This window comes from Triturus cristatus, chromosome 7 (genome assembly GCF_964204655.1).
Source record: "Triturus cristatus chromosome 7, aTriCri1.1, whole genome shotgun sequence".
Classification (NCBI taxonomy): domain Eukaryota; kingdom Metazoa; phylum Chordata; class Amphibia; order Caudata; family Salamandridae; genus Triturus; species Triturus cristatus.
Genome location: NC_140590.1, coordinates 125,191,142 through 125,215,769, shown reverse-complemented (window position 1 = coordinate 125,215,769; position 24,628 = coordinate 125,191,142). Strand labels below are relative to the sequence as shown.

The window sequence follows — 24,628 nt, the reverse complement described above, 5'->3', positions numbered from 1 at the left end:
TGAAGATGGCCTTAGTGAAGCGGCGGAAAAGGCTCTAAATATGGAGAACGTCCTAGCGCTTATTGAGGCAGAAAATGAGGATTTAGGAAGCCCGGTCACGCCGCAATAATATTCGCGCCACAGGTCTGCCGGAATCCACCAATACTAGCAAGAAAGAGACCTTCATCGAGTCCATGCTCAAAGACATCTTTGGCCCTGAAAATCTCTCCTATGTTTATAGTGGAGCGGGCCCATCGCTCGCTGGCGGCGAGACTGGTACCGGGTGCCCCCACTCGCCCTATCATAGCCCACCTACTCAACTATCGAGACCGGGACGCCATTCTGAGACTTGTGAGGGAGAAGGGCACTGTCTACCATGAGGGGAATTCGCTGTCTTTCTTTCCGGATTTCACAGTGGCCGTCCAGGCGCCACAATGAGAATTTGGCCCAGTCAAAAAATGTCTGCAGAATGAAGGTATTCCCTATACCATGCTCTACCCTGCCCGTTAACGGGTCGGCCAAGATGGGGATAGCAAAATCTTTACATCTCCCAAAGCAGAAATGGATCATGTCAAGAAACTGAAGTGGAAACGAACTGCGTCAGATGCAGATCCGGACAACGAGGAACAGTGATTTTGTGTCTTGGGTGCTCTGTTTCTGGCCACAGTTTGGTGTTACTGACATGCTTAAAATTTTTCTGCTGTGACCCTTTGAACACACTACTGTTGGGTTGTGCTGCACCTCACCTGTGTCCCCTCACTCCGTGATTGGACACTGATGGGATTCTGTTATGCAATGTTCACTTGTTCACCTCACAGGGATACTCATGTTACTTGTGTGGATTATTGTCCTCGATTATCCAAGCCGACTACCCTTTATGGATGGCACTACATTATGACAGAATTAGGTTTGATGCATGTTGATTGATGTTTGCTTGCCGATCCTCGTACATCTCATATACTTGATCAGCCTCCTCCCGCCATGTGGGAGGTTCGTAGCAACCCTTCCTTTTTCACAGATGTTTGGCGGCCCATCTCCAAGTTAGTTTTCTTCGGCTGCGTTGCTCTGGGGTGGCGATTTTAATGCCTGCTTGGACGGACACCTAGACAAACAGGGGGCGGCGTCATGCGACACAGCCAGGCCACTGAGGCATTACTGGGGTTTCTAGACGCAGGGGATATACAGGATATTTGGCACGTGCGGCACCCGGGAATTCTAGAAAGCTCATTTGTCTCTACGGTGGATGGCTCATGGTCCCGCTTGGACTACTGGCTCCTCTCTGAGATAGCATGTACTTGGGTTGTAGATGTACGCCACTTGGCCAAAACATTGTCGGACCACTCCCCTGTGCTCTTAGAGGTGCATGTTCCCACCTGTGAGTGCCCCCGTTTCACTGGCGATTGCAGCCTCCTCACTTACAGACCAGGCATTTAGATGCACCATAGGTGCGGCCATCAGTGACTTTTTTTTAAAGAAAACGCTGGATTGGTAGACAGCCCTGGGACCCTGTCGGAGGCATTTAAAGTTACTATTAGGGGTATCTGCATGGGTGCACAGGCGGGGGTTTTAAAAGACCTATGACGTCAGATGCATAAACTGGCTGATGAGATATCTGCTTTAGAGCGCGAATACGCTCACAACCCTGCCTCACATATACTTGCTACCTTTCAGGTGTTGGTAATGGAGTATATTGACACAGAGGATCAGGAGATAGCACATACGTCACGGCGCTTTACGGCGCAATATTATGGGGAGGGGTGCCGTCCCAGTCGTTTGTTTTCCCAGAAACTGGCTGCACCTCGGACTCCGGCCTACATTACGGAGATGCTGGATTCGGGGGTAGTGCCGCATTATATAACCCCGGAGATCAGTGAGGTGGTGCTGGACTATCTAGACGACGTTGCTCTAGGCTGGCTGTCTCTCAACCAATGCGAATACCTCACCCAACCCTTTGTTGATGATGTGAAATTGGCCATCATGTCCTTGCCCACCAACAAAGCTGCTGGACTAGACTGACTCCCCAGTGCGTTCTACAAGGCCTATGCTGATGAACTGGCGCCTAGACTCCTGGACGTCTTTGCAGAAGTGTATGATAGTGGTACTCCTTCCCCCAAGCTAAAAGAGGCCCGATTAGTTATGCTTCTCAAGCCTGACAAGCCGGCTAACAGGTGCAACTCCTACCGCCCACTCTCCATTATAAATATTAATGCCAAGATCTTGGCGAAAATGATTGCAAGCAGGCTTCAGCCCCTTATCCCCAATCTGGTCCTCCCGGATCAGTCGGGTTTTGTCCCTGCCCGCTCTACGGCCCACAATTTGCGTACGATCTCCTCCACCCTGCATTACTTTGAGACCAATTTTCAAGCTTTTGATGTGCTGCTTGACGCAGCAAAAGCATTTGATTCCTTGCAGTGGGAGTTTATGTTTACTGTATTACTCAGTATGGGGCTACCCCCCTTTTCCTGAAGTGGATTCACCTTCTATACGAGGCGCCGGCGGCGCGAGTCCGGGTCAATGGTTGGGTATCTACTGTGTTCTCCATCCAGCGGGACACTCGGCAGGGTTGCGCCCTGTCATCGATGCTCTTCCCACAAGCTTTGGAACCGCTGGTTTGTAAGCTCCACCAGAGTCACGCACAAGTGGCACTGCAATTTAGACAGTGTCCATTGGTAGTCTCAAAGTACACTGATGATATGCTTCTGTATGTCTGTGAACCCGAAACATTTCTCCTAGAGTTACTTTGGGAATATGTGAAATTCGAACGCTTCTCAAGGCTCGGCATAAGCGGTGTATAGAGATGGATTTCCCTCTAACATGGTCAACTGACCCTGTAAAGTATTCGGGGGTGTGGCTTTACAGAGACCCTGAGGTAGTTGTTTTGGAGAATTATGGTCGGGTCCTAGTCCAAATTATTGAACGAGATATGCATTGGGCCAAACTCCCCCTCTCCTTAGTGGACGGCTATCAGTAGTTAAAATGATAATACTGCCCAAACTTCTTTACTTGTTCATTAATATCTATGTGCAGAGGCCCAGTTTGCCCATAATTGGTTCTTCCCACAGTGTTTCCAGCCGCATGTGGCTATTGAAGCTGATGCAGTCCTTCCGATGGCCCTGGCTGCGACTGCCTTGTCTGCAGGGAGCCACGGACCACAAACTGAAATCAAACCTGCACTTTGCACGGCATGGGCATAGAAGATGGTTGCAACATGCGCACAATTGCCATATCTCCACGCCCCATGGCTCCCACTCGTTGCGCATCCAGATATCTCTGCTGCAAAAGAACCTGCAGCTCCTAAAGCGTTAGGTGTGGTAGGAATAACCCAATTAGGGGACCTCTATAAACCAGGCCAGTTCAGATCTCTCACTGACATACAGGGCGGCAGGGACCGGGGGTTCATGCTCCGGTTCTCTTATGTGTGGGTGAGGCAGGCGATACATGCTATTTACCCCGCTTACCCTGCAGAATCCACGCCGTTGTTAGCACTGCAGGCGGTGCTGACAGGCACGGATCGCACAGGTCTGATCAAAAAACTGTACACAATGTTTCTTAGGGAAAGGGAACAGATCGATCCCCCTTCGTATAACAAATGGGTGGCACAGCTGGGGACCTCGCAGACACCGGAGATGTGGAGGTTCTGCTACGTCCTCACTGGCCGACTCACTGTGAATTGCAACCTCCGCATCATCCACTTTAAATATCTGCACCAGCTGTACCATACTCCGATGCAATTGATGCGATTTGGTCTGCGGGAAAGCTCCTGCTGTGTGCAATGTGGGCAGGGGGATGCGGGCTTCTTACATCTTGCATGGTTCTTTAATGGTATATATAGATTCTGGGGTAAAGTTACTGATCTGCTAATGAAGGTTGTGGCTGAACCTGTGCAATGTACTCCCGAGGTTTGTCTATTAGGCTGGGTTCAGTAACTAAAGCCCTGCAATCGTACACTGGTGGCTGTCTCAACCTTGTTAGCTAAGTGAGCAGTGGTGCAGTGCTGGGGCTCTAGACTCACCCCAACTCTAAATAAGTGGGACCGAGACTTACTGTACTGCAAAGAACAACTTGAGTCATATGCAGAGGAACTGCCTGAAGCCTCCTGCCCTAATGGCTTTTGGGCTCCACTCTCAGTGTATTTACTTACAAACCCGGATGTACAATAGATGCTGTATTCTGATGTTCTAATTGTGTTATTTCTTGGGACTACCATGTGTTATAATACTGCAAACTGTGATGACATGCTCCTCTGTGGTCTTAATGCTTCTTTCTAGTGCCACCGGGAACAAGGGGTTGAGGGACGTGGGAGTTTTGTGGGTTGTTCTTCTTGCTCTATGACACAAACTAGCGCTTGTAATTACTAAATCTCTATTCTTGTTTTGGCCTCTTGCGTGAGAACCTGATGTGTACTATACAACCTGCTCAATAAACAAATAAATAAGAATAATAATAAAGCAAGCCCTATTTCGTAGACTAGAACCATTTCCTTGGATAGTTGAGGATTCCCCAGAGTTACAATATTGATAAATTTGGGGGAAATTCAAAGGCGCAGTCTCTATATTTTATAATCTAATAGTGCATAAATTACACTCATACCATTACTAGCACAACTTCACATCACATGGCAAGGATTAAATACTGTAGCTTATTCAGATGAGGAATGGGCGGATGTTATTATGAACATGAATAAGGGAATCAGAGAGGTCAGAATGAAATTTACTCTCTTCAAAATTCTTCATAACTGGTACTGGTCACCACAAAAACTCAAGACAGCAGGTTTAATACACCAATCTACCTGTTGGAGGAGCTCTCTCAAGAACTGCATTATACTGCACATTTTATTCCGATGTCCAATTTTAAAAGGAATATTGGTCTTCCATAACTGCCTCTCTACACAGAGCTATACAAGTGTCCATTCCTTTAACGGAAACATTTGTGCTATTAGATGATGTTACTGTTATCCCAAAACTAACAAACCATACACAACGACTGATAGCTATTGCACTCACTGTAGGAAACATTTGTATATTAAGACAGTGGAGGCACCACAATGTCCAACACATGATGAATGGCTAATTTAAATGTATAAAATTGCATCATATGAAAAACTCATTCATAGATTGCAGGACAGTGTTGGAACTTTCATCCAAATTTGGAAACCCTTTCTAGCTAATAAATATTCTATTTCTGGTAATAAATCTGGTATGTCTGGCGCTGCCTGCCTGGAAGTAACTGTGTTCAATGCTTACCAGGGGGTGACTTTAATTTCTATTGCTGCTATTTTTTAAACACATTTACAGCTGTATTAAACTTGCTGGGCATTTTACTTACTTCTGCCACAAGACCTGTTTGCACCAGATGGAGGGAGTTGGAAGCAACAAGTGGGGCAGCCATTTTGGGGGTTAGCGGACCAGTTGCTGGATGCTGGGTACGTAAGAGGCATGCTGACACGGACGCGAAGCGGACATGCGCAGCGGGTGCGCCTTATGTGTGCCGAAGCCGTGCCTAAGGCAAGCCCGTCTGTGCCCATCCGCGCTCGGACCGGGCTCAGTGCCAGTCCCCCTGGTCGGTGGGCCCCAGACACCATGACCTATAATAGAGAGGAATTACTAAGGTTGGATTTAGGAAGGGGAATCGTTTAAATGGTTTTTAATAATAACTTGGCTCCAGCCTCACAAACAAACGATATTTGGCATCACTGCCCAATAACATCTTATATATAGAAGGAGATTCAGCTGTATTAAGAAGCTCTTCCTCAGTTAATAATTTGTTCATATGTTGCAGTATACACACATAATAATATAAGGCAAAATCCGGTACTGCCCAAGCACCTTTCTCACGAAGGAGGACCATAAAACGCATAGCTCTACGTGGCTACCCCTGCGCTCATAAAAACCTAGAACAGATTGATTGGCGTGCTAACCGTTGGGCACGAGAAATTTCTAACGGGATGGATCTAAAGTAGTACAAAACCTTGGGTAATATTAACATTTTAAGAACATTACAGCGCCCCACCAATGGGAGATGCAGACATTCACAGCGATCTAATTGTTTCTGTACAGAGTTTAAAATATTGCTCCAGTTGATCTCCACAAGTGTCTTTAAACAAGTCCTTAATTTAACACCCAGATATGATACCTCGCTCAAAATCCGATGGTCATTATAGCCCACTTGATTCAAACACAGATTTGTGTCTTAGACACATTGGGCCCGATTCACAGAACTAACTTAAGACAAAATCCTAAACTTGCTACCATTTTGGTATTCACAGAAGTGACTTACTCATTTTGGTATTCACAGAAGGCACTTACTCATTTCGGTATTCACAGAAGTTAGGAGTCCTAACTTTAGGACTCCTAAATGCCTTTTGTGAATACCGAAAGTCTTAAAATTAGGATTTTTCTCAGTTTAGGAGTAGTAAAGTTAGGACTCCTAACTTTACTACTCCTAAACTGAGAAAAATCCTAACTTTACGACTTTAGGTATTCACAGAAGGCATTAAGGGAGTCCTAAAGTTAGGACTCCTAACTTCTGTGAATACCGAAATGAGTAAGTGTCTTCTGGGAATACCAAAATGTGTAAGTGCCTTCTGTGAATACCAAAATGGTAGTAAGTTTAGGATCTGTGAATCGGGCCCATTAAGTTTGTATCCTGTGACAGCTCCAAACTCAAAAGCGAGCTGTTCAATCCTAGGCATAGCCATTACAGGATTTGGAGTAACGACCGCAACATCGTCCGCATACGCGAATACCCGGTAATGCTCTTGCCTCCAAATTACTGATTCTATCCCTGCGTTTTGCTCTAACATCATTAAAAATGGGTTGATATTTAGTGAAAACAGCAAAGGGGAGCATGGGCATCCCTGCCTTGTGCCCCTTGTAATATATACCAAATCTGATTCAAGGCCCATAATGCAAATTTTGACTGTCGGGCATCGATAAAAAACCTGGATAGCTGTAATAAAACCTTGTCTAAAACCTGATCAACGCAGAACTGCCCATAAAAATTCCCATGCGACCCGATCGAACCCTTTTTTAGCGTCTAATAACATCAAGCCGTATTTACTCCCCGTGGTCTTGGCTATATCTAGTAGGGTTATCACCCTATTAATATGATTAACTGTACTCCTCTTGGGTATAAACCCATGCTGTCGACTCAACACCAACGGAGATACAACTTCTGCCAATCGGGTCGCTAAACCTTTGGCGTAGATTTTTCCATCGGAATTTAATAACGATATAGGGCGATAGGAGCCCGGCTGTTCAGATGGCTTGTCTTTTTTTTTTAAAACAATTATGCTAGCCTTATCCCATGTCAAAGGTGTTGCACCTATTTGTGCTTGCTGGCAAGTGAAAAGCATGTCAGACTTAAGCTCTCCATAGAAGATTTTATATACCTCCAGCGGGAGTTTATCGGGCCCTGCTGCTTTGCCAGTGGCTAAACTATTAATTGCTGCTTCCAGCTCTTCGGTGGTTATAGGTGCCTGTAGCATTACTGCATCTTGGGGGTTCAAATTTCTGCAGTTGAGGCTCTACAGCAGTATATCACCAGCCTGCATATCAAGGCTCTCTCCAGTGTAACGTGCTTTATAAAAGTCATGAAAAACACTTAAAATCCCAACATGGGTATGTACAGAGTTGCCCAAAGAATCAACCACAGATCCAGTTCTTTGGGCAACCTCTCTTGATCGGAGCCTTTGCGCCAAACAGCATCCGGTTGCCTCCCCAAACTCATAGCTTTGTTTCTTATTAATAGCATATTTCCTAGCTGCTTCTTTGCTCCAATGCAGATTTATTTTGGCCTTGCAGCGAGCTACATCTGTTTGCAATAACACAATATCACCCTTTGCTTGAATCCCCCGCATAAGGTTTTCTTCAGCTATTGTGAGTTTACTGTACATTTCCTGAAGTGCCAATTTCATCTGCTTCTGCTTATATACCACAAAGCTAAGGGTCTCCCCCCTAAAACCGGCTTTTAAAGCATCCCAGACAAAACCAGCCTTTGTGGAGTTACGATTTATGGGCAAAAATTGCCTGATCCACTCCTTCATGTGTCTGATGTGATCCATGGATGCACCTGTATATCCTCCTCAGAAAGTATTAAACTCGGTACAAAAAAAATAATCCAGTCTTACTAACTTCTGATGCAGATATGAATAAAATTTATATTTAGGATCAGACCCCCGTAGAGCCGCCCACGTATCCACTAAACCGTGAACTGCTAATAAGTGCTGGAGTGCTCTAAATACTTTAGGTTTCCTACCATTGTATCGTCTAATGTCATCCTGCAAGCCCTTTGGTTCAAGATGAAGATGTATATTTCAGTTGCCACTAAAAATTAACGGAGTTGACCACAATACTAGTTCCACATGCAACCCTTCTATTAGTGGTGTCTCATCAAAATTCGAACCATATACCGAGCAGACTGTGCACTTTGTACTGCCAATTATGCATTCGGCGATAACCCATCTCCCTTGCTTATCTGCCAGCACTCTTCCTGTCCCTTGTATGTAGCTCTTTGCCAATATCGATACACCAAGTGTAGCAGTGGATTGCTGTGTACATGCTAATCCGGTTAATCCTAGTTCAGCCAGTAGGCTTCTTTTGCCCCATGGAATGTGGGTTTCTTGAATACATACTAAGTCTGATTGGAGCACCCACAATTCAGTCGCTACCCTTTGCCTCTTGCTATAGTTATTCAGCCCACATACATTCAGAGAGCAGATCCGTATACCCAAGTGTGTATTCCTATCCCCATCTATCTTCCACATTTCAGTGTACTCTAGGACCGTGAACCTAAACCATTGAGCTTCATATTTTGTTTCATTGCGCTATCATGGATCCTTTCACTTGGTGTCCCCCCAACCCCGTGTGCCCCCACCATGCCCCCATCCCCCAACCCCACACAAGGCTTTGTCTGAAGCCCTGTCCCACCCCCTCCCTGCCCCAAACAAGAGGCTCGGAGACTCAAGGTCTCTGAGATGAATCAAGCTCCTGCCCCTCTGGATCCCCCTACCCCACAGTATACCGTGTATTATTAACCAGTATCCCTTCCGTACACCTCTCCTTCCAAAATCAAATAGAAAAAAACACTAAAGAGAAAAGGGAACATGAATAAACTTAAACTCAGAAACAGACCAAACTCTCCCCATACAATAAATCTTATGTATGTAGCTTGTAGTGACCCGATCCTGTAATGCAAGATGGACCCCCTTTTTCCCCCTTTTTATTTTTTTTACAGAGACTGCAAATATTCTTTGGCCGCGAGTTCTGAAGTAAAGAATTGCACATGTTCCTTATAGATGTTTTTCAGCTTAGCTGGGTTCAGTAAGTAAGCTTGTGCGCCTTTATCTTGAAACGGGGTAATAAGTTGGCGTAGTTGCCATCTCTTCTCCACAGTCAGGAGACAATAATCTGGGCGTACAAAGAACTCTATCCCTTTTCCCACTTTTCTTTCGGTCTGGTCGTGCGAGGTCATAAATTGCTTCGTGTGCCAGAAAGTTACTAAACGCTAATAAAATAGCCCTGGGTCTGGTAGTGTTCTGACCAGGTCTTGTACGCTGTGTAAAAGGGAATCTGTGTGCTGTTACCCCTTGGGAATATCGAGCACGCGAAGATTATTATGCAAAAGGGGATTTTCAAGGTCTGTGAGCTTCCAGAGGGTATCATCCTTTGCAGTACGCAAGGCTTCCGTTGATGCTTTCTGCGAAGCTAGTTAATCCTCCAAATTTGAAATGCGTGTTTCAGCCTAATTAAACCTATCCACAAACTCGAAACAAGATTTAGCTATGCTTCGCACCGAGTTCTGGAGTTTGCGGCAGGCCCCCTGTGTGCGCTGGCTCTCCGTGCGTGTCTCCTCCCTATGGGCCATTATACTTTGGTATATAACAGCGAGAGAGATGTCTTCGGTTTTCTCCAAGACCTCCTGATTTGGTTGTGTCCCATTGATCACTCCATTGGTTCCAGATTCACCCAAGAAAGAATAAATCCACTGTAGGGGTCTGTACTTTCGGGTATCTGAAAACCAGCACCTGAGCCACCCCTCTTACGCACAGGTTTTGGGCTACTGTCTGGGGTACCCAGTGAATCAGTCCCCCTCTCTATTGTATCATCCATCTGTGCCTTGCTGGACCCCTTATGCCCAATAGCAGGGGAGCCACCTTTCCGCTTGTCCAGTGTCTTTGATTTGGATTCATCACCTGATGTATCTGAGGGATCAGACAACAAAAAAAAGTAGTCCCCGGAGTCACTACCTTTAATAATATTCTGGTCGCACATTTTGTCTTTCTCAAGCATGTCTTGATTATACATAGTGTTCCAAATCTTTCCCTAGACAGGTTGATGCACCCAAGACTGCTATGATGTTTTTCTTGGTTACCAAATCACAGTTTTCAGGGGCCAGTTCACAATTCTTTGCACCATTCTCCCCCATTACATCCCCTCCATCTTTTAACAAACCCCCGGGAGTGTCACAAGCTGAGCCCTCCTGATTAACAAGATTAACTGGCGGGAGAATCTCCATCTTCTTACCAATACCGCTGCTCTGTCCATTTCCCGGGCTTATTTGTGCTGAGAGGAATTGCTTCCTCGGTTTCCCACTTAGAAACAATGAGGGTACCGTCTTCTTGCCGCAACCCTCCACACGGGCGCCGTCCTTCTTTGTCGAATTCGGGTCGCCTTTCTTTTTTTCAGCGTCTCGTGCCCCTGCGATATCAACAGCCTCCATAGTATTTTGTGTTCTGCCATGTCCAGCTTTTGGGGGCATTGTAGTGTAGCGCGCAGTCGAGCAGGCTCCAGATTCTCTTCCGCCTTCCGTCGCCACCCTCCGCAGCCTGCTGAAACTGACGCGAGTATACCCAGAAGTCCGCCTCACTGAATCCAGCAGCCGCAAGAGAGTTACACGGGACACTGCCGCCACAAGACAGGTGCTCCACAGCATGCCGGTACATGCCGGGTTAGTATAGTAACATGGTCTATGGGGCAGGGCAGTGCTCCGGGACCTCGGGCTTACACAACCGTGTTCACGGCCGCCATCTTGCCTCATGACTATTATTTGATGCATGATTAATCATTTGAATCACTTATGTGTCCATGGTAAAATGTGGTAAGAATATGTGTGAATAATGAAAATTTTCCTAGCTATCGTAACGGAAAGTTTCAATTCTATTAAGGACTCGGAGCGAGGATTATGCCTTCTTCCTTCTCTTTCTTCGCTGCTGCGCAGCCAGTTAAGTCCCCTCAGGTTTTCTACTGTTTGGGGGGCTTTATTATATGCTTTTATGACTATTTTGACGGTATATTGTGCCCTATTAGGGCTTATTGCTTGAGTCTTTGTCTCGTGGCAAGGTTTGTAAATGTATAATCTATAGCGTATCCTTTTGTCAAGCTGACACGTTCGCTTTGTAAGCGTTTATTATTTATTTGTAAGCGTTTATTATTTAATGTTGCAGCGTTTGCTTCGTTTCTTTTTTCCCCGTTTGTAGTGAGGGGGTTGTTGTCGCTACAATTGGATTAGTCTTCACCGCGGGACCGAGAGTCGTCTCTCGCTCCTACGCGGTGGTGCTGGCGCGCTCCGGGCCTCCCGCCGCCTGGGGGCGCGAGAGGCGGCGTTTGGAAGCGACGCGTCTCTGGTTTTGATCAGTTTCCAGAGACGCGCGCGCGTTCAACCGCCACCGGAGCCTGGGCTGAGAGAGACGCCGAGTCGGTCTGTACCGGCCCGCAAGCTTGTTTCGCTAACGGGCCTCATTTACATAATTGACGCTTGTATCCCGGTTTTAATGGGATTCAGGTCCTGTATTAAAAAAAGTATACTGACGCCTCCCTGGAGGTTGTATTTTCGCCATCAGGCTTGATTGTATACTGACGCCTCCCTGGAGGTTGTATTTTCGCCATCAGGCTTGATTTGGGGACACTATCCAGCCCAGTTCCTGCATAAATTTAAACTTGGGATCAGCCAGCTTTAGGTCCCCTCAGGGCTAGTCACCCTGCATGAAATTGTGGTTTGACCACGTATAAAACGTATCAACTGTCACCCAGTTGTACCAACTTACTTGCGAGTGCAGCGCAAAGGTCTTCTTGCCCTTCCCTCTAGTATGGATTTTTACGGTGATTATCAGGATAAGGAGGAGGATCCTCTGGCGGATATGCCATGGGGCGATGCTTTCTATGAAGCAGTGGATACCTCGATTTATAGGGCAGTGGACCAGGCCATCTCTCCTTTGGAGGACAGGCTGACTCAAAAAATAGAGCAGGCGTTTTTACGCCTTGAACGCAAAGGTTCTTTACCATCCCAGGTCCAAGACCTTGCCGGGCCTCCTCCCCCTAAACGCCCTTGTGCCCCGGGTGTAGATGTGGATGCATTTGAGCGGCTCAAAAAAGCCTTTATTGATAGCCACCCTATGGAGGGTACTGGCGACTCGCTAGCTCTTAACCTCTCCCCTTCCCCTGCACTTCCAGGCCCTTCGGGGGATCCGGATGCCAGCCCGTCTAGACCTTGGCTTCCGTCCCGTCCCTCACAGGTCCCTTTGGCACCTTCTGATCTACAGCCACCTCCTACACCTTCCGACATGTTGGACCCCAACGATATTGTCCATCCTCGCTCCTCAGAATGGGTTCCAGCGGACAAAGTGGCGACTTATGTCGCAGAGCATATCCGGCGCCCGCTTGAAAAGGAGGCCCGCAACTGTCTCCGAGCGGAGTGTCCTCGTCCTTCCCTGGAGGGTAAAGTTGCCCTGACCCCGGATATTGACCCACGAATGCTGACGTTCTTGCAGAAATTTATTCGAGACCCCAAGAAGGGCATAGATAGGTCGTGGCGGGCGTGCCAAGATAAGCTCTTGGACGCCCTGGGGCCCGCCACCAAAATTCTTGATATGGCTGAGGAAGCGAAGGCCTCAGGTTCGATGATATCTCCCGAAACGCTTTCAGGCTGGGCTCAACGGGTAGTGGTCTTTCTAGGCAACGCCAACTGTGCCCTCTCCACCGAGCGGCGGAGATCCCTTCTAATCAAAATTGACCCAAAACTGGGTGACTTAGCGGATTCCGAAGCAGGGGCGATTGCCCAAGGGGGCCTTTTTGGAGAGCCCTTCATCAAGGAACTGGGCAAGTTTGTAAACACTTTCACGTCATTGGACAGGGCGCAGTCCACCATTAAAAAAGTGTTCCCTCGGGTTTTTCGAGGGGCCGGTCGAGGAAGGGGCCGCTCGACCGGTCGACAAAATCAGCAAGCCAACCAGAGAGGCTCCGGTCAATATCAAGACCAGTCAACATTTGGAAACTTCTACCCCACAAGAGGACGCCGTGGCAAAGGCAGAGGTCACAGGGGAGGAGCGTCTAACGCAAACTCTGGTGAGTGTTACCCTTTCTTCCCCACAAAGCATAGGGGGGCGTCTGGCGGGCTGTTACGGGGCATGGTCATCCCTCACGAGCGATGCATGGGTTCTTCAGACGATACAGGGGTTTCACATAGAATATTGCGGGAATCCTGTTCAAAAGACACCCCCTCGCCCTATGCAATTTTCAAGTCACGACGCTTTCCTGGTGGACGAAGAGGTCAATTCCTTGCTTCGCAAGGGCGCTATATCTCTCGCGACACGCCACCCAAGGGGTTTCCTCAGCAATCTCTTTTTAGTGGACAAGTCCGATGGCGGCAAGCGTCCGGTCATAAACCTCAGCGAGTTCAACGAGTGGTTGGTATACCGCCATTTCAAGATGGAGGGTATTCACCTCTTGCGGGATGTTCTTCGTCCTCACGACTGGATGGTGCGTTTGGACCTGAAGGACGCTTATCTGGTGATTCCTATCTTTCGGCCTCACCGCCGTTTCCTTCAATTCGAGTGGCGTCATCGCACTTACGAATTCACTTCCCTCCCTTTCGGGCTGTCTTCCGCACCCTGGTGCTTCACAAAGGTGCTCAAACCAGTGGTGGAATTCCTGAGAGCTCGTGGGGTCAGGCTAATCGTCTACTTAGACGATCTCCTTCTGATGGCTTCTTGCCCCAGCCTTGTAGCCGACCAGCTACAGATGACGGTGTCCTTGCTCCAGAACCTCGGGTTTGTGATCAATGGAAAGAAGTCCCTTCTTCAGCCGGCTCAGTCCGTTACCTTTTTGGGGTTCGTCATCGACTCCAGGGCCGCTACTCTAAGCCTGCCGTCCAGGAAACTTACGAAGATTCGCCACGAGTTGCGTCGCGTTGTATCTCAACAGCGCGTCTCTCTGCGCCAGTTGGCCCGGATTGTAGGTCTTCTATCTGCGTCTATCCAAGCGATTTTTCCGGGTCCGCTCCATTACAGGGCCCTACAACGCCTCAAGGCGTACTTCCTGCGGAAAGGGTATTCGTACTCCCACAAAATTCGTCTATCCGACGAAGCTCGGAACGAAATCCGGTGGTGGTTAACACACATGGAGGCGTGGAACGGCAGAGCAATCTTCAGTTCCGTTCCAGATTTGATCATCGAATCAGACGCCAGCAGGCTTGGGTGGGGCGCCCGCTGCGGGGATCTTTCTATGGGAGGCTTGTGGTCTCCCGACGAACGGAAATTACATATCAATTGTCTCGAACTTCTGGCCGGCTCCTTTGCAGTCAAATGTTGGACCAGAGACTCAGTGCAGTCTTGCGTACTTCTGAAAATGGACAACGTTTCGGCGGTCCGTTATATCAACCACCTCGGCGGCACCAAGTCGAAAGCCCTCTCCGATCTGGCGGCGAGCTTCTGGCAGTACTGTCTGGACAGTCAGGTATCGGTCACAGCGGAGTATCTTCCGGGCCGGGACAACGTGGAGGCCGATTATCAATCACGCCACTTCCGCGATTTCAGCCTCTGGAAGTTGGATCAGTTGGTGTTTGCCTCCCTCAACCGCCTTTGGGGTCCGTTCACGGTGGATCTGTTTGCATCTCGCCTGGACCACCAGCTACCGAGATTTTTCAGCTGGAAGCCCGATCCTCGGGCGGCAGCCACGGATGCGTTTCTCCAAGACTGGAGCGTGGATCGGGGCTATGCATTTCCTCCATTCGCTATGATTACCCGGACAACGGCTCAAGTCCGCAGGCAGAAAGCGGACTTAGTACTCATCACGCCTCTGTGGAGGTCTCAAGTGTGGTTTCCAGTTCTTCTGGAACTTTCCTGGGATTTTCCAATCCTACTCCCCCGGTTTCCGAATCTCCTCACAGGTCCGTACGGCGATCCTCATCCTCTAGTGTCAGCGAACTCGCTGTGGCTCATGGCATGGAGGATTTCCGGGGTAGATGGCAAGCCCCGGGCCTTTCGCGATCAGCTGAGGAGCTCCTGTCTAAAGCCTGGGCGGATAGCACCATTAAACGATACAGATCTGCGTGGGGCAGATGGTCCCGTTGGTGTTTGCGACGGGGTTTTGATCCCGTGGTCACGGATGTGGTCCATGTTGTAAACTTTCTAGCACATCTGGCGTCTAAGGGCTTGGCGTATAGGTCCATTAACACTTTCAGGTCGGCCATTTCCTCGGGCCACGTCCCGGTTGGTGGGTCGGCGGTGGGTGAACACCCTTTGGTCTGCAGGCTCCTTCGGGGCATTCGGCTTTCCCTACCTCCAGAGCCGCGGTATTCGGCCCTGTGGGATGTTAATCAGGTGTTAAACCTATTCCTGTCTTGGCAACCAAATAGGTTTCTTTCCCGTAAGGAGCTGTCGGCGAAGCTGGCAATGCTGCTCTGCTTGATCTCTTGTCGTAGAGTGTCGGATGTGCGGGCACTCGATATCTCGGGTCGCATCTTCACTCCGGATGGGGTGACGTTTACCCTTTCCCGTCGGACAAAGTGCAATACAAGAGTTGTCTCTTACCCGGCCTTCGCGGATTCTCCAAAGCTCTGTGTGGTCCGTTGTCTCAAGGCCTACGAAGAAATGACAGAGGAGTACCGTCCTCCGGGGGAGCGTCAGCTGCTCATCGCGCTCCGGAAACCCTTTAAGGCTGTTTCCTCCCCAACGATCGCGCGTTGGGTGCGCTGGGTGATGCAAGAGGCGGGGATTAGCCTCCGGCATTTTGGGGCGCATTCCGCGAGAGGGGCCATGGCCTCGAAGGCGTTTGGTCTGGGTGCCCGCCTGGAGGATATCCTCAATGCGGCGGACTGGTCCTCGGATTCCACCTTCAAGAAGTTTTACTTCAAGCCAATTCTCAATATGGCTCAGCTGGTTGTGGGCAAGCTTTAAACAAGCATAATCCTCGCCTCCAGTCCTGACATAGAATGAAAATTTTCCTAGCTATCGTAACGGAAAGTTTCAATTCTATTAAGGACTCGGAGGCGAGGATTATCCCGCCCGGTGTTTTTAGAGGAAACCCCTCCCCGTATAGAAGTAAGTAAATTCTTCCCTTCATGTTTATGTAGCAGGAAGTGGTTCTTGAGAATATGCACTGCTTTACAGGTTCTGTTTTCTTTTTTCTGAATTGATACCTAGGGTTGTTTTTTCCCCTGGTAATACTGCCTTGTTTGTTGCAGGTTCGGATACCCACAAACAGGACTCCTGAAGTTGAGTGCGGGGCTGTCTTCGCGCTTCGAAAGAGGAGATCTGGACACTAACAAGGGACTATCAGTAACTGGAGAAGCCCTGATTGGACAATTTTCTCTCTGTTGATTGGTTGACACAATGTTGTTGTTGACTACCTTGTTTCCCTATGGTTCATGGGAAATGTAGTCTTTGTTGTTCTTTCTGTGCTGCTGTGTGATTAAAGTGGAGAAAGAAGGTCAAACCACAATTTCATGCAGGGTGACTAGCCCTGAGGGGACCTAAAGCTGGCTGATCCCAAGTTTAAATTTATGCAGGAACTGGGCTGGATAGTGTCCCCAAATCAAGCCTGATGGCGAAAATACAACCTCCAGGGAGGCGTCAGTATACAATCAAGCCTGATGGCGAAAATACAACCTCCAGGGAGGCGTCAGTATACTTTTTTTAATACAGGACCTGAATCCCATTAAAACCGGGATACAAGCGTCAATTATGTAAATGAGGCCCGTTAGCGAAACAAGCTTGCGGGCCGGTACAGACCGACTCGGCGTCTCTCTCAGCCCAGGCTCCGGTGGCGGTTGAACGCGCGCGCGTCTCTGGAAACTGATCAAAACCAGAGACGCGTCGCTTCTAAACGCCGCCTCTCGCGCCCCCAGGCGGCGGGAGGCCCGGAGCGCGCCAGCACCACCGCGTAGGAGCGAGAGACGACTCTCGGTCCCGCGGTGAAGACTAATCCAATTGTAGCGACAACAACCCCCTCACTACAAACGGGGAAAAAAGAAACGAAGCAAACGCTGCAACATTAAATAATAAACGCTTACAAATAAATAATAAACGCTTACAAAGCGAACGTGTCAGCTTGACAAAAGGATACGCTATAGATTATACATTTACAAACCTTGCCACGAGACAAAGACTCAAGCAATAAGCCCTAATAGGGCACAATATACCGTCAAAATAGTCATAAAAGCATATAATAAAGCCCCCCAAACAGTAGAAAACCTGAGGGGACTTAACTGGCTGCGCAGCAGCGAAGAAAGAGAAGGAAGAAGGCATAATCCTCGCCTCCAGTCCTGACATAGAATTCCTCAAAGGCTATATTATATGAGTTAATAGTTCTGTTTGACACCAGCATCTACCAGCATCACACTCAGGGCCATATTTATGATCTGATTTGAGTCACTCTTGCACCACTCAACATGGTGCAAGAGAGAAACAAACTTTAAGTCATATTTGTGTGGCTTTTAGTGGCTCCAGAAATATGGAGCATTGCACCGCAGTCAAATCGCTGTGTTGCATTACTCTGCCTTGGGTAGGCATTGCATGGGCATTGTGCATGTGTTCCCACACAGTTCTCATGGTGTTTGATGCACTTCCAGATTTACAAGACCTTTAAACTTGGGAATGTACCAAAATGTTACGCCTCCCCATGGTCCCCAGAAACCCATCCCAGGATGCTTGTTTCCGGTCCAGGTAAGACCTGGCTAGGCAGTTCCAATGAGTCAGAGGGTAAAGACTGATTTGCATATGGCTTAGTCTGAACTGAGGTGGCGAAATGAGCTCAAGAAAGAAGATGGATTCAACCGATATCTGTGACTGGGGGTGAATGTCTGAAAAGTTTCAGCGCTCCGTCAATCATCTCCTTGTGTTTGCTTTGTTCGCCCAGGGGAGGCGTAATGACGAGAAACATCTTTATTCCTTCTCGTTTTTTCCTCATTCTATTTGTGTTGCATTCTGCAACATACATAAAAAGAGGAAAATGTCTCTCAGGCCTTACTGCACACAAACAATCCTGCCTACAACATAGGCACCCTAGCACCATTGTGCAAGGGTACCTGCATTGGTGCTTGGCTTCCAAACGGCACCAGCAAAAGGGGAAAGGACAGGAATGTGCTGTTTTGGATAAATGCAGCAAATTCCAGCCCTTTTTTGTGACATAGGACAGTGCAGCAAGGTGACTTGCTGTGCTGCCCTACACCACAAAGGTCATAAATATGGCCCCATATTTACTAACCAGTTGGGGAAAAAACCAGAGAAAAAGTGCTCGGTGTTCAGAGACACATGAAGGTAATTCTTTTCGGTACTTCTCCCTAAAACAATCAATAACATTTTTACATATACCAACATTTGTGTTGTTTCCTCCATCCACAAACATCTCCTTTATGTTCAACAATGCTCCCAGGGCCGCACATACTCACGCTCCACTGTGATGAACAGAGAAGAGTTCACCGCGCCGTGTTGATTCTTTGCCACACACAGGTACTGTCCATCGTTTTCTGGTGTCACATGCGGGAGACTCAGTGACAAACTGTTCTGACCTAACATATCTGATTCTATGAGACTTTTGTTTTCTACTGTCATCCATCTCAGGAAAGCAAGGGGCGAGCTCTCCACTGAACACTTCATGGTGAGCGAGCTGCCTTCCAGTATCTTTTCAGTCGAATTATTTTCTTTTTCACTCAGCTGACCTGCAAAAAAATCACATTTTCATTTGCCATACATATTCACATCAATTACGTTATTTGAACGATCGGATATATACAATCCACCTAATTCATTCATTTTAGATGCCAGTTTTTGTAAAGTACTTCTCACAAGAGCAGTTAAGCGAAATGCAAGAACGGCTACGAATCCCATTCTTTTTTGTTCATTAAACTTTTCATTACACTGTTTGCACATGTAATAAAAAGTGGTGTTTCGGCAAAATTACCCCCCAAAAATGTCACCTTTAATTTTCATCAGAAATACATCCACAATTGCCAACCGTTTTGTATATTTATGCAAGCAAGTTACCATAACTGTACCAAATTAGAAACTTATGTTCTTTTGGCAATAACACCCAATTATGAATTTCCATTTAGATTCCTTGTTATATAAACACCTTTAATTAATTTCAAAATTAGAGTACTGTGTGACCACCAACACAATCATTTTCGATGATAGTACCCCCCAAGATGGCTAAGCAAAATTCATACCATGTCTTTTAAAATTTAATTTGAACAAAACACATATTAACCCCTTCGCCCGGGGGTAATTCCCCCACGGCGCGGGGGGGGGGGGGGGGCGCGGGCGGTGCCACGGTGCTCGTGACGAGCCCAGCTCACTGGGGAATCAATCGTGCGTGTGGGCGGGCCGCGGCCGTTATGGCAAGCCCAGCTCGTCATGAGCACAGCTCCACTGTGCCTCATGACGTGCTGGGCTCGTCATGAGCATGCAAGCGGTTAAGTAGGCATTTAGCCACTGGCTGGGCAGTTGCACAGCAAGATTACCAGCATTCTTCAGAAAAAATAGAAAGAGGAACACACCTCAGTTGATTGTTTCTGTGCAGGAAGGTGCCCATTTCTGCACCTAAACAATCCTGCTGACAAAACACACATCTTTGCACCATGGTGCAAAAGTGTCTGTGTTGGCACTAGGCTGCGGAAATGGCACCAGCGCAGGGGGAAGGGACAGAAATATTGGATAATGGATAAATACGGTGCATTCCTGCCCTTTCACTTTGACGAAGGGGAATGCAGCAAGGGGACTTGCAGTGTTGCCCTACGCCAAATCCCAATAAATGAGGCCCCACAAGCGCAAATACCCAGGCAATCATGATGCGACTTGGATTGTTTTATAGGGTTGGTGAAAATTAAATATAACCAGTGCTGGAGAATAACTCTCTCTGAAGAAGTTAAATGGAACTAAAGGTATCTAACAATAATTGGCTGTTGTCAAATATGCACAACATATTTAACAATATGATTTGCAATTTTCTGTTCATTATTTGTTTCTAACCTATTATAATTTGAAAGAATTAACCAAACTGAGAATTACATTTATGATATTTAAGTCTCGTTTAGCACAATTCACACAGCTAAAATGCCATCCTGCCTATCAAATTTAGACTGGTCTACACCTACACATTGCCGAATCCCCCTAGGAGCTCATAAGCTAACACCAGGTTTTATATCTTCTGGTTTTTCCCCATTGGTGAAGGGGAGAGGTGTGCCTACTTCAAAGTGCCCTTTTGTTTGGTGCAAAACCCCAGCTTCTCTGTCGGCAGACAGGGTGTTGTGTCAAGAACCATGGGTGGTCACATGGGAATACCCATGTACCACCCACGAAATGCCCCTTTGACGTCAACTTAGGAAAAGCAGTGCAAGTGATACTTTGCCTTACTCTGAGTCAACTTTCCAGGGCAAAACAAGGTTTGTGCAGGAAAGTAAATAAAAGATAACATTTTATGTCAATTTGCATAACTTTTGTGATGCAAACCGAGTGCAACAGTTTTATAAATATGCCCGTCAGACATTGATTTCCTTCAAAGCGGGCTCTGCTATTTGGATCATATGTGCATAAGTAACCATCGTATAACATAGGTTGAAGTATGTCATAGCGAATGCCCAGTGATGAAGTCTCACCATGCTCCGTTTCCTCTATGCCACCTTCTACTGTAGAACATTCTGCTTTCCAGAAATGAACTAAAAAGAAAGAAAGCCAAAAAACAAACCATATGCGGAAACATGGCCACTCCCCCCACACACACGCATATACACACAAAACAGAACACATATATACATGCTAGTTAATACCTTGTGTCATGGTGTCTTCTGTGGTTATTTTTAGGTTTCTTGGTGGATCTGTAGCAACAAAATCAGAAAATTCTCTTAAAGTGTTTAGCTGTGTATTTGTTAGTTGATACTTGCTGACCACATAGAGCTACATTTAAATATAGTGTAAGCACTCCGAATCTCAAGTAAACCCAGACACAGAATTTTAGGGGTCGTTATTGTTTTTTTCAAGTTGCATAAACTGTAGTAATCACATCTAATTCCTGTTAACCTCATCCACCACGAGAAATGCTTCAGTTTCTTCAAAGCACAAGGCTAAGCCATTAACTTGTACATTTATAACAATAATTAATAACACCTGGATTACCCACTAAATTTGGAGCAGCATGGCATAAACTCCAACTCCTTGTCATGGCTTGTAAGTGCTGAATAAATGCAATTATAATACAATTCAATTATTGCGTATTCTGCATGCAAAAAGAGTATCTGGGATTTGCAACCTAAAAAAAAATATCACCAGTCTCAGTAGCCCCTTTTTCTGAAAACATATGCTATACAAACCTGAAACTGAATATGGTGGTGCTGTGTAATGCAGTACCTTTTGTTGAGAATGTATGCTTCAATTATGGGTTTGCTCAATCTTAATTCCACCACCAGAGTTTTACAGTGGTACTTGGAGGAGTTTTGCCAGAACTCGGTGATACTCCCGTAGCGCAGAGTGGGCAATACTCCGCAAACTCAGCCGGTGGAGCAAAATGTTAAACCCAACCCCTAACCTTATGCTGTTAATGCACTGCTAGACGGGGGTGGGTGCTAAATTGACCAGCAAATCTCATAGTCGCAAGGGGATATTACCCTTGACCTTTTGCCATGAATCCTTTTGGGGAAGCAGATTATTTGGGGGGCAATTAACACCAAGCAATATTTAAACTGTTTTACTGGCACGCCCCCTGCCTCGGAGAGAGTCACAATCAATTGGCTATCATCGGTATATGACACTAAATTAACCTTGTGTTAGTCAGTTAAAAGGGTAAGACTACCACTTTTGTGATTTAAATTAGAAAATTCATCCAGCTTCTCAAACAAGATGCCATGGGAATTAGCAACGCCAGATTTTTTGTATATGTTGTTTGTGTATACTGTGTCACAGTTTTCTTTAGCATTTCCATAGCCTTCTCACTACTCTCTTCTACCTAATATCAAACTGTTTCTCAATCTTTCTTCAGATTCTTTGTCAGATCTTAGTGATGTCCTAGATTGTATCCCTCCTCATCTGCTGTTGACTAATTATTTAAAGTTCAACATTATCTATGAAATAATCTCCCCTTGTTTTCTTCATGGTTGGATAAACTTTACTTTAATTCTATAATTGGACATTTATTGTGTTTTTTTTAATTTTCTTCTAGATGAAGTCGTTAGTCTGGCTGGTCATCCATTTTGGAGCCTCTTTTCTTCCCACATTAAATTTGTTTTGTTTCTTTAACTTTACTCTATGGTTCAAGTCATTTCCACTTTACTCCATTCTTTTTTTTTTATTTTGTTTTATTTGTATTAACATTTCTTAAATACATATGACATGGAACACAGATCGGCCAAGACATTTCCCCTGTTGCTTGCATTAATTACCCAAGACATTGTCCGTCCCGTAGATCGGGATAGATAGAGCGTATCAGTCATACAATAGACCATCGTTGACATTCCCCCATTCCTCGATACCGAGCCACAAACTCTGCAAGGATGTTCCATACTCGGAGAGGGTTGTACTTGTCTGTGGGAAGGAGTCCAGGCCCGTGATCCAGCCAGTTCAGCCCTCCTAGTCAGTGGAGGGGGGAGGCAGGGGGTCAGTCGTGTCGCCAGGTGTGCCAGCAGGTACGCGCACAATGGGTCCCAAATGCCCCTTGGACTAGAGGTGGTGGGCAGCAGTTCTGCACATATTAGTGTCTGCTACTGTCACACGAGGAGGTCTTTAAGCCAATCTTTAAATTTAAGGGCACGCCCTCTACCCCACCTGCACGCCACCCATTTTTTAGCTAGTAGGAGCCCCAATGCAATGAGTCTGCGGAATGACGGGGGTATGTCTACTGTGTAGCCTAAAAGGGCCACCAGTGGTGAGTGTATAATGGTTATTGCAGCTATTTGCCCTAGTGCCCCCAAAACCTCTTCCCAGAACATTTGTATCACACCACACTCCCAAGCCAGGTGTAGGAATCCCTCCTTCTCCTGCCCACACCACTCACAAGCATCGCTATCATGCAGCTTAAATTTAAAACGTTTTTCTGGGGTGTAGTAGAGCCGTTGAAGATACTTATAGTGAATAATTCGTAGCCAGCTATACACTGATATCTTGCCTGTCTGCTTGCTGTCATCCAGATGTTCTCCTATCGCTTGCTCCCATTGTGTCCTGGCTGTCCCCATGTGCCCGTGTGTCTCTGTCTCTGTGTTATGGAATATAAGGGACACGACGTGGGCTGGGCTATCAGTCTGGAGTGATCTGTGAAGCAGTTTCAACGTAGGGGGCTCGGCAGGATAGTCAGGGGTCACCCCCTTAACACTCTGCCTTAACTGAACGTATAAAAATAAATCCATTGGGCCAGGCTATTTATTGTAGAAAAACTGGTCTTTGGTGCGAAATGTGCTGTTTAGGTACAGATCACCCCAGGTCACTATATTCAGCCTAGTAAAGAGTTGACAACACTGTGGATCCCGGGTGACTTCCAGAGCAGTGTGTCCAGCTACTGGGAGCAGTGGGGAGTAGAGCATCACCATGTTCAGTCGGTTCATGATTTCCCCTCACGCCTCCACCGTGCACTTCACAGTGGTGGAATACACATCGCTCTTTCTCCCGTAGCGCAGAGCTTTGAAATATTTCCCTCGGAATCGGCATCCTCTGTCTGCCTCTTCCTGATATTCAGATATTTTGTACCTAAGTTTGGCGTACGTCTGAGGGGTTGGCGAGCGGGCTTTATCTGCCTCTATATGTTTAAGTTCTTTTTCTAGGGGGGTGAGCGTTAGTCGCAAGGTTTTGAGCATTCTCCTCCCTTAGCGATGAAGAGACCCCTGACGGTAACCTTGAAGGCTTCCCAAACCATCCCCACCGTGTCTACCGAGCACAGGTTGCGCTGATAAAAATCTTGTATTTCTTGATCCATTTTAGCTCAGAGAGCTGTATCTAGCAACGTAGCAGGGTTGAGGCGACAGTTTATGTAGGGAGTGTGGGTCAGTGGTGGCGATATATTTAAGAGCACTGGAGAATGATCATAATAGGTGCATGCTAGATGGGTCGCCCCCATTAACCACGTGCCAAGTCCCCTGGAAACCACCCAATAGTCCAATCGTGACCATGACTCATGGGTCACCGTGTGACATGTGCCCTCTCTGCGCACCGGGCATAGGTGTCTCCAGACATCTAAGAGGCCTGAATGTTTAATAATTTCACTCATTGGCGCTGGGACCGGGTATAATGATGTGGCTGCGGGTTAAATCTATCGGGTGTCAGATTAAGAGTGATACTGAGGTCCCCCCACATCACATGAGTGGAACCGATCTTTGCAATTTTACCCCATAATGTGGCAAAAAAATTGGATTGTCTGTGTTAGTGCAATAGCAACTGATCAAGGTTACAGAGTGTGAA

General features: G+C 46.9%; 1 protein-coding gene and 1 long non-coding RNA gene across 4 annotated transcripts in view; one reads left to right on the top strand and one right to left on the bottom strand.

The window, feature by feature from the left end:
• LOC146809010 (sialic acid-binding Ig-like lectin 13) overlaps positions 1–24,628 on the bottom strand; it is a 522,687-nt gene that overhangs the window by 139,591 nt on the left and 358,468 nt on the right. For both annotated transcript variants that reach the window (XM_085615798.1, XM_085615799.1), the window contains 2 exons: positions 21,019–21,066; positions 18,643–18,912 (listed from right to left, as the gene is read on the bottom strand). In XM_085615798.1, coding sequence (XP_085471924.1) covers positions 18,643–18,912; positions 21,019–21,066 — 318 coding nt within the window. The remainder of the gene's footprint in view (positions 1–18,642; positions 18,913–21,018; positions 21,067–24,628) is intronic.
• LOC146809011 (uncharacterized) overlaps positions 1–24,628 on the top strand; it is a 236,975-nt gene that overhangs the window by 103,191 nt on the left and 109,156 nt on the right. Inside the window, exon 4 of one of the 2 annotated variants that reach the window (XR_014966305.1) lies at positions 16,438–18,648. The exons of the other annotated variant lie outside the window; for it this stretch is intronic. This is a non-coding gene — a long non-coding RNA (uncharacterized LOC146809011). Of the gene's footprint in view, positions 1–16,437; positions 18,649–24,628 lie in introns of those variants that run through there. 2 annotated transcript variants of the gene reach the window in all.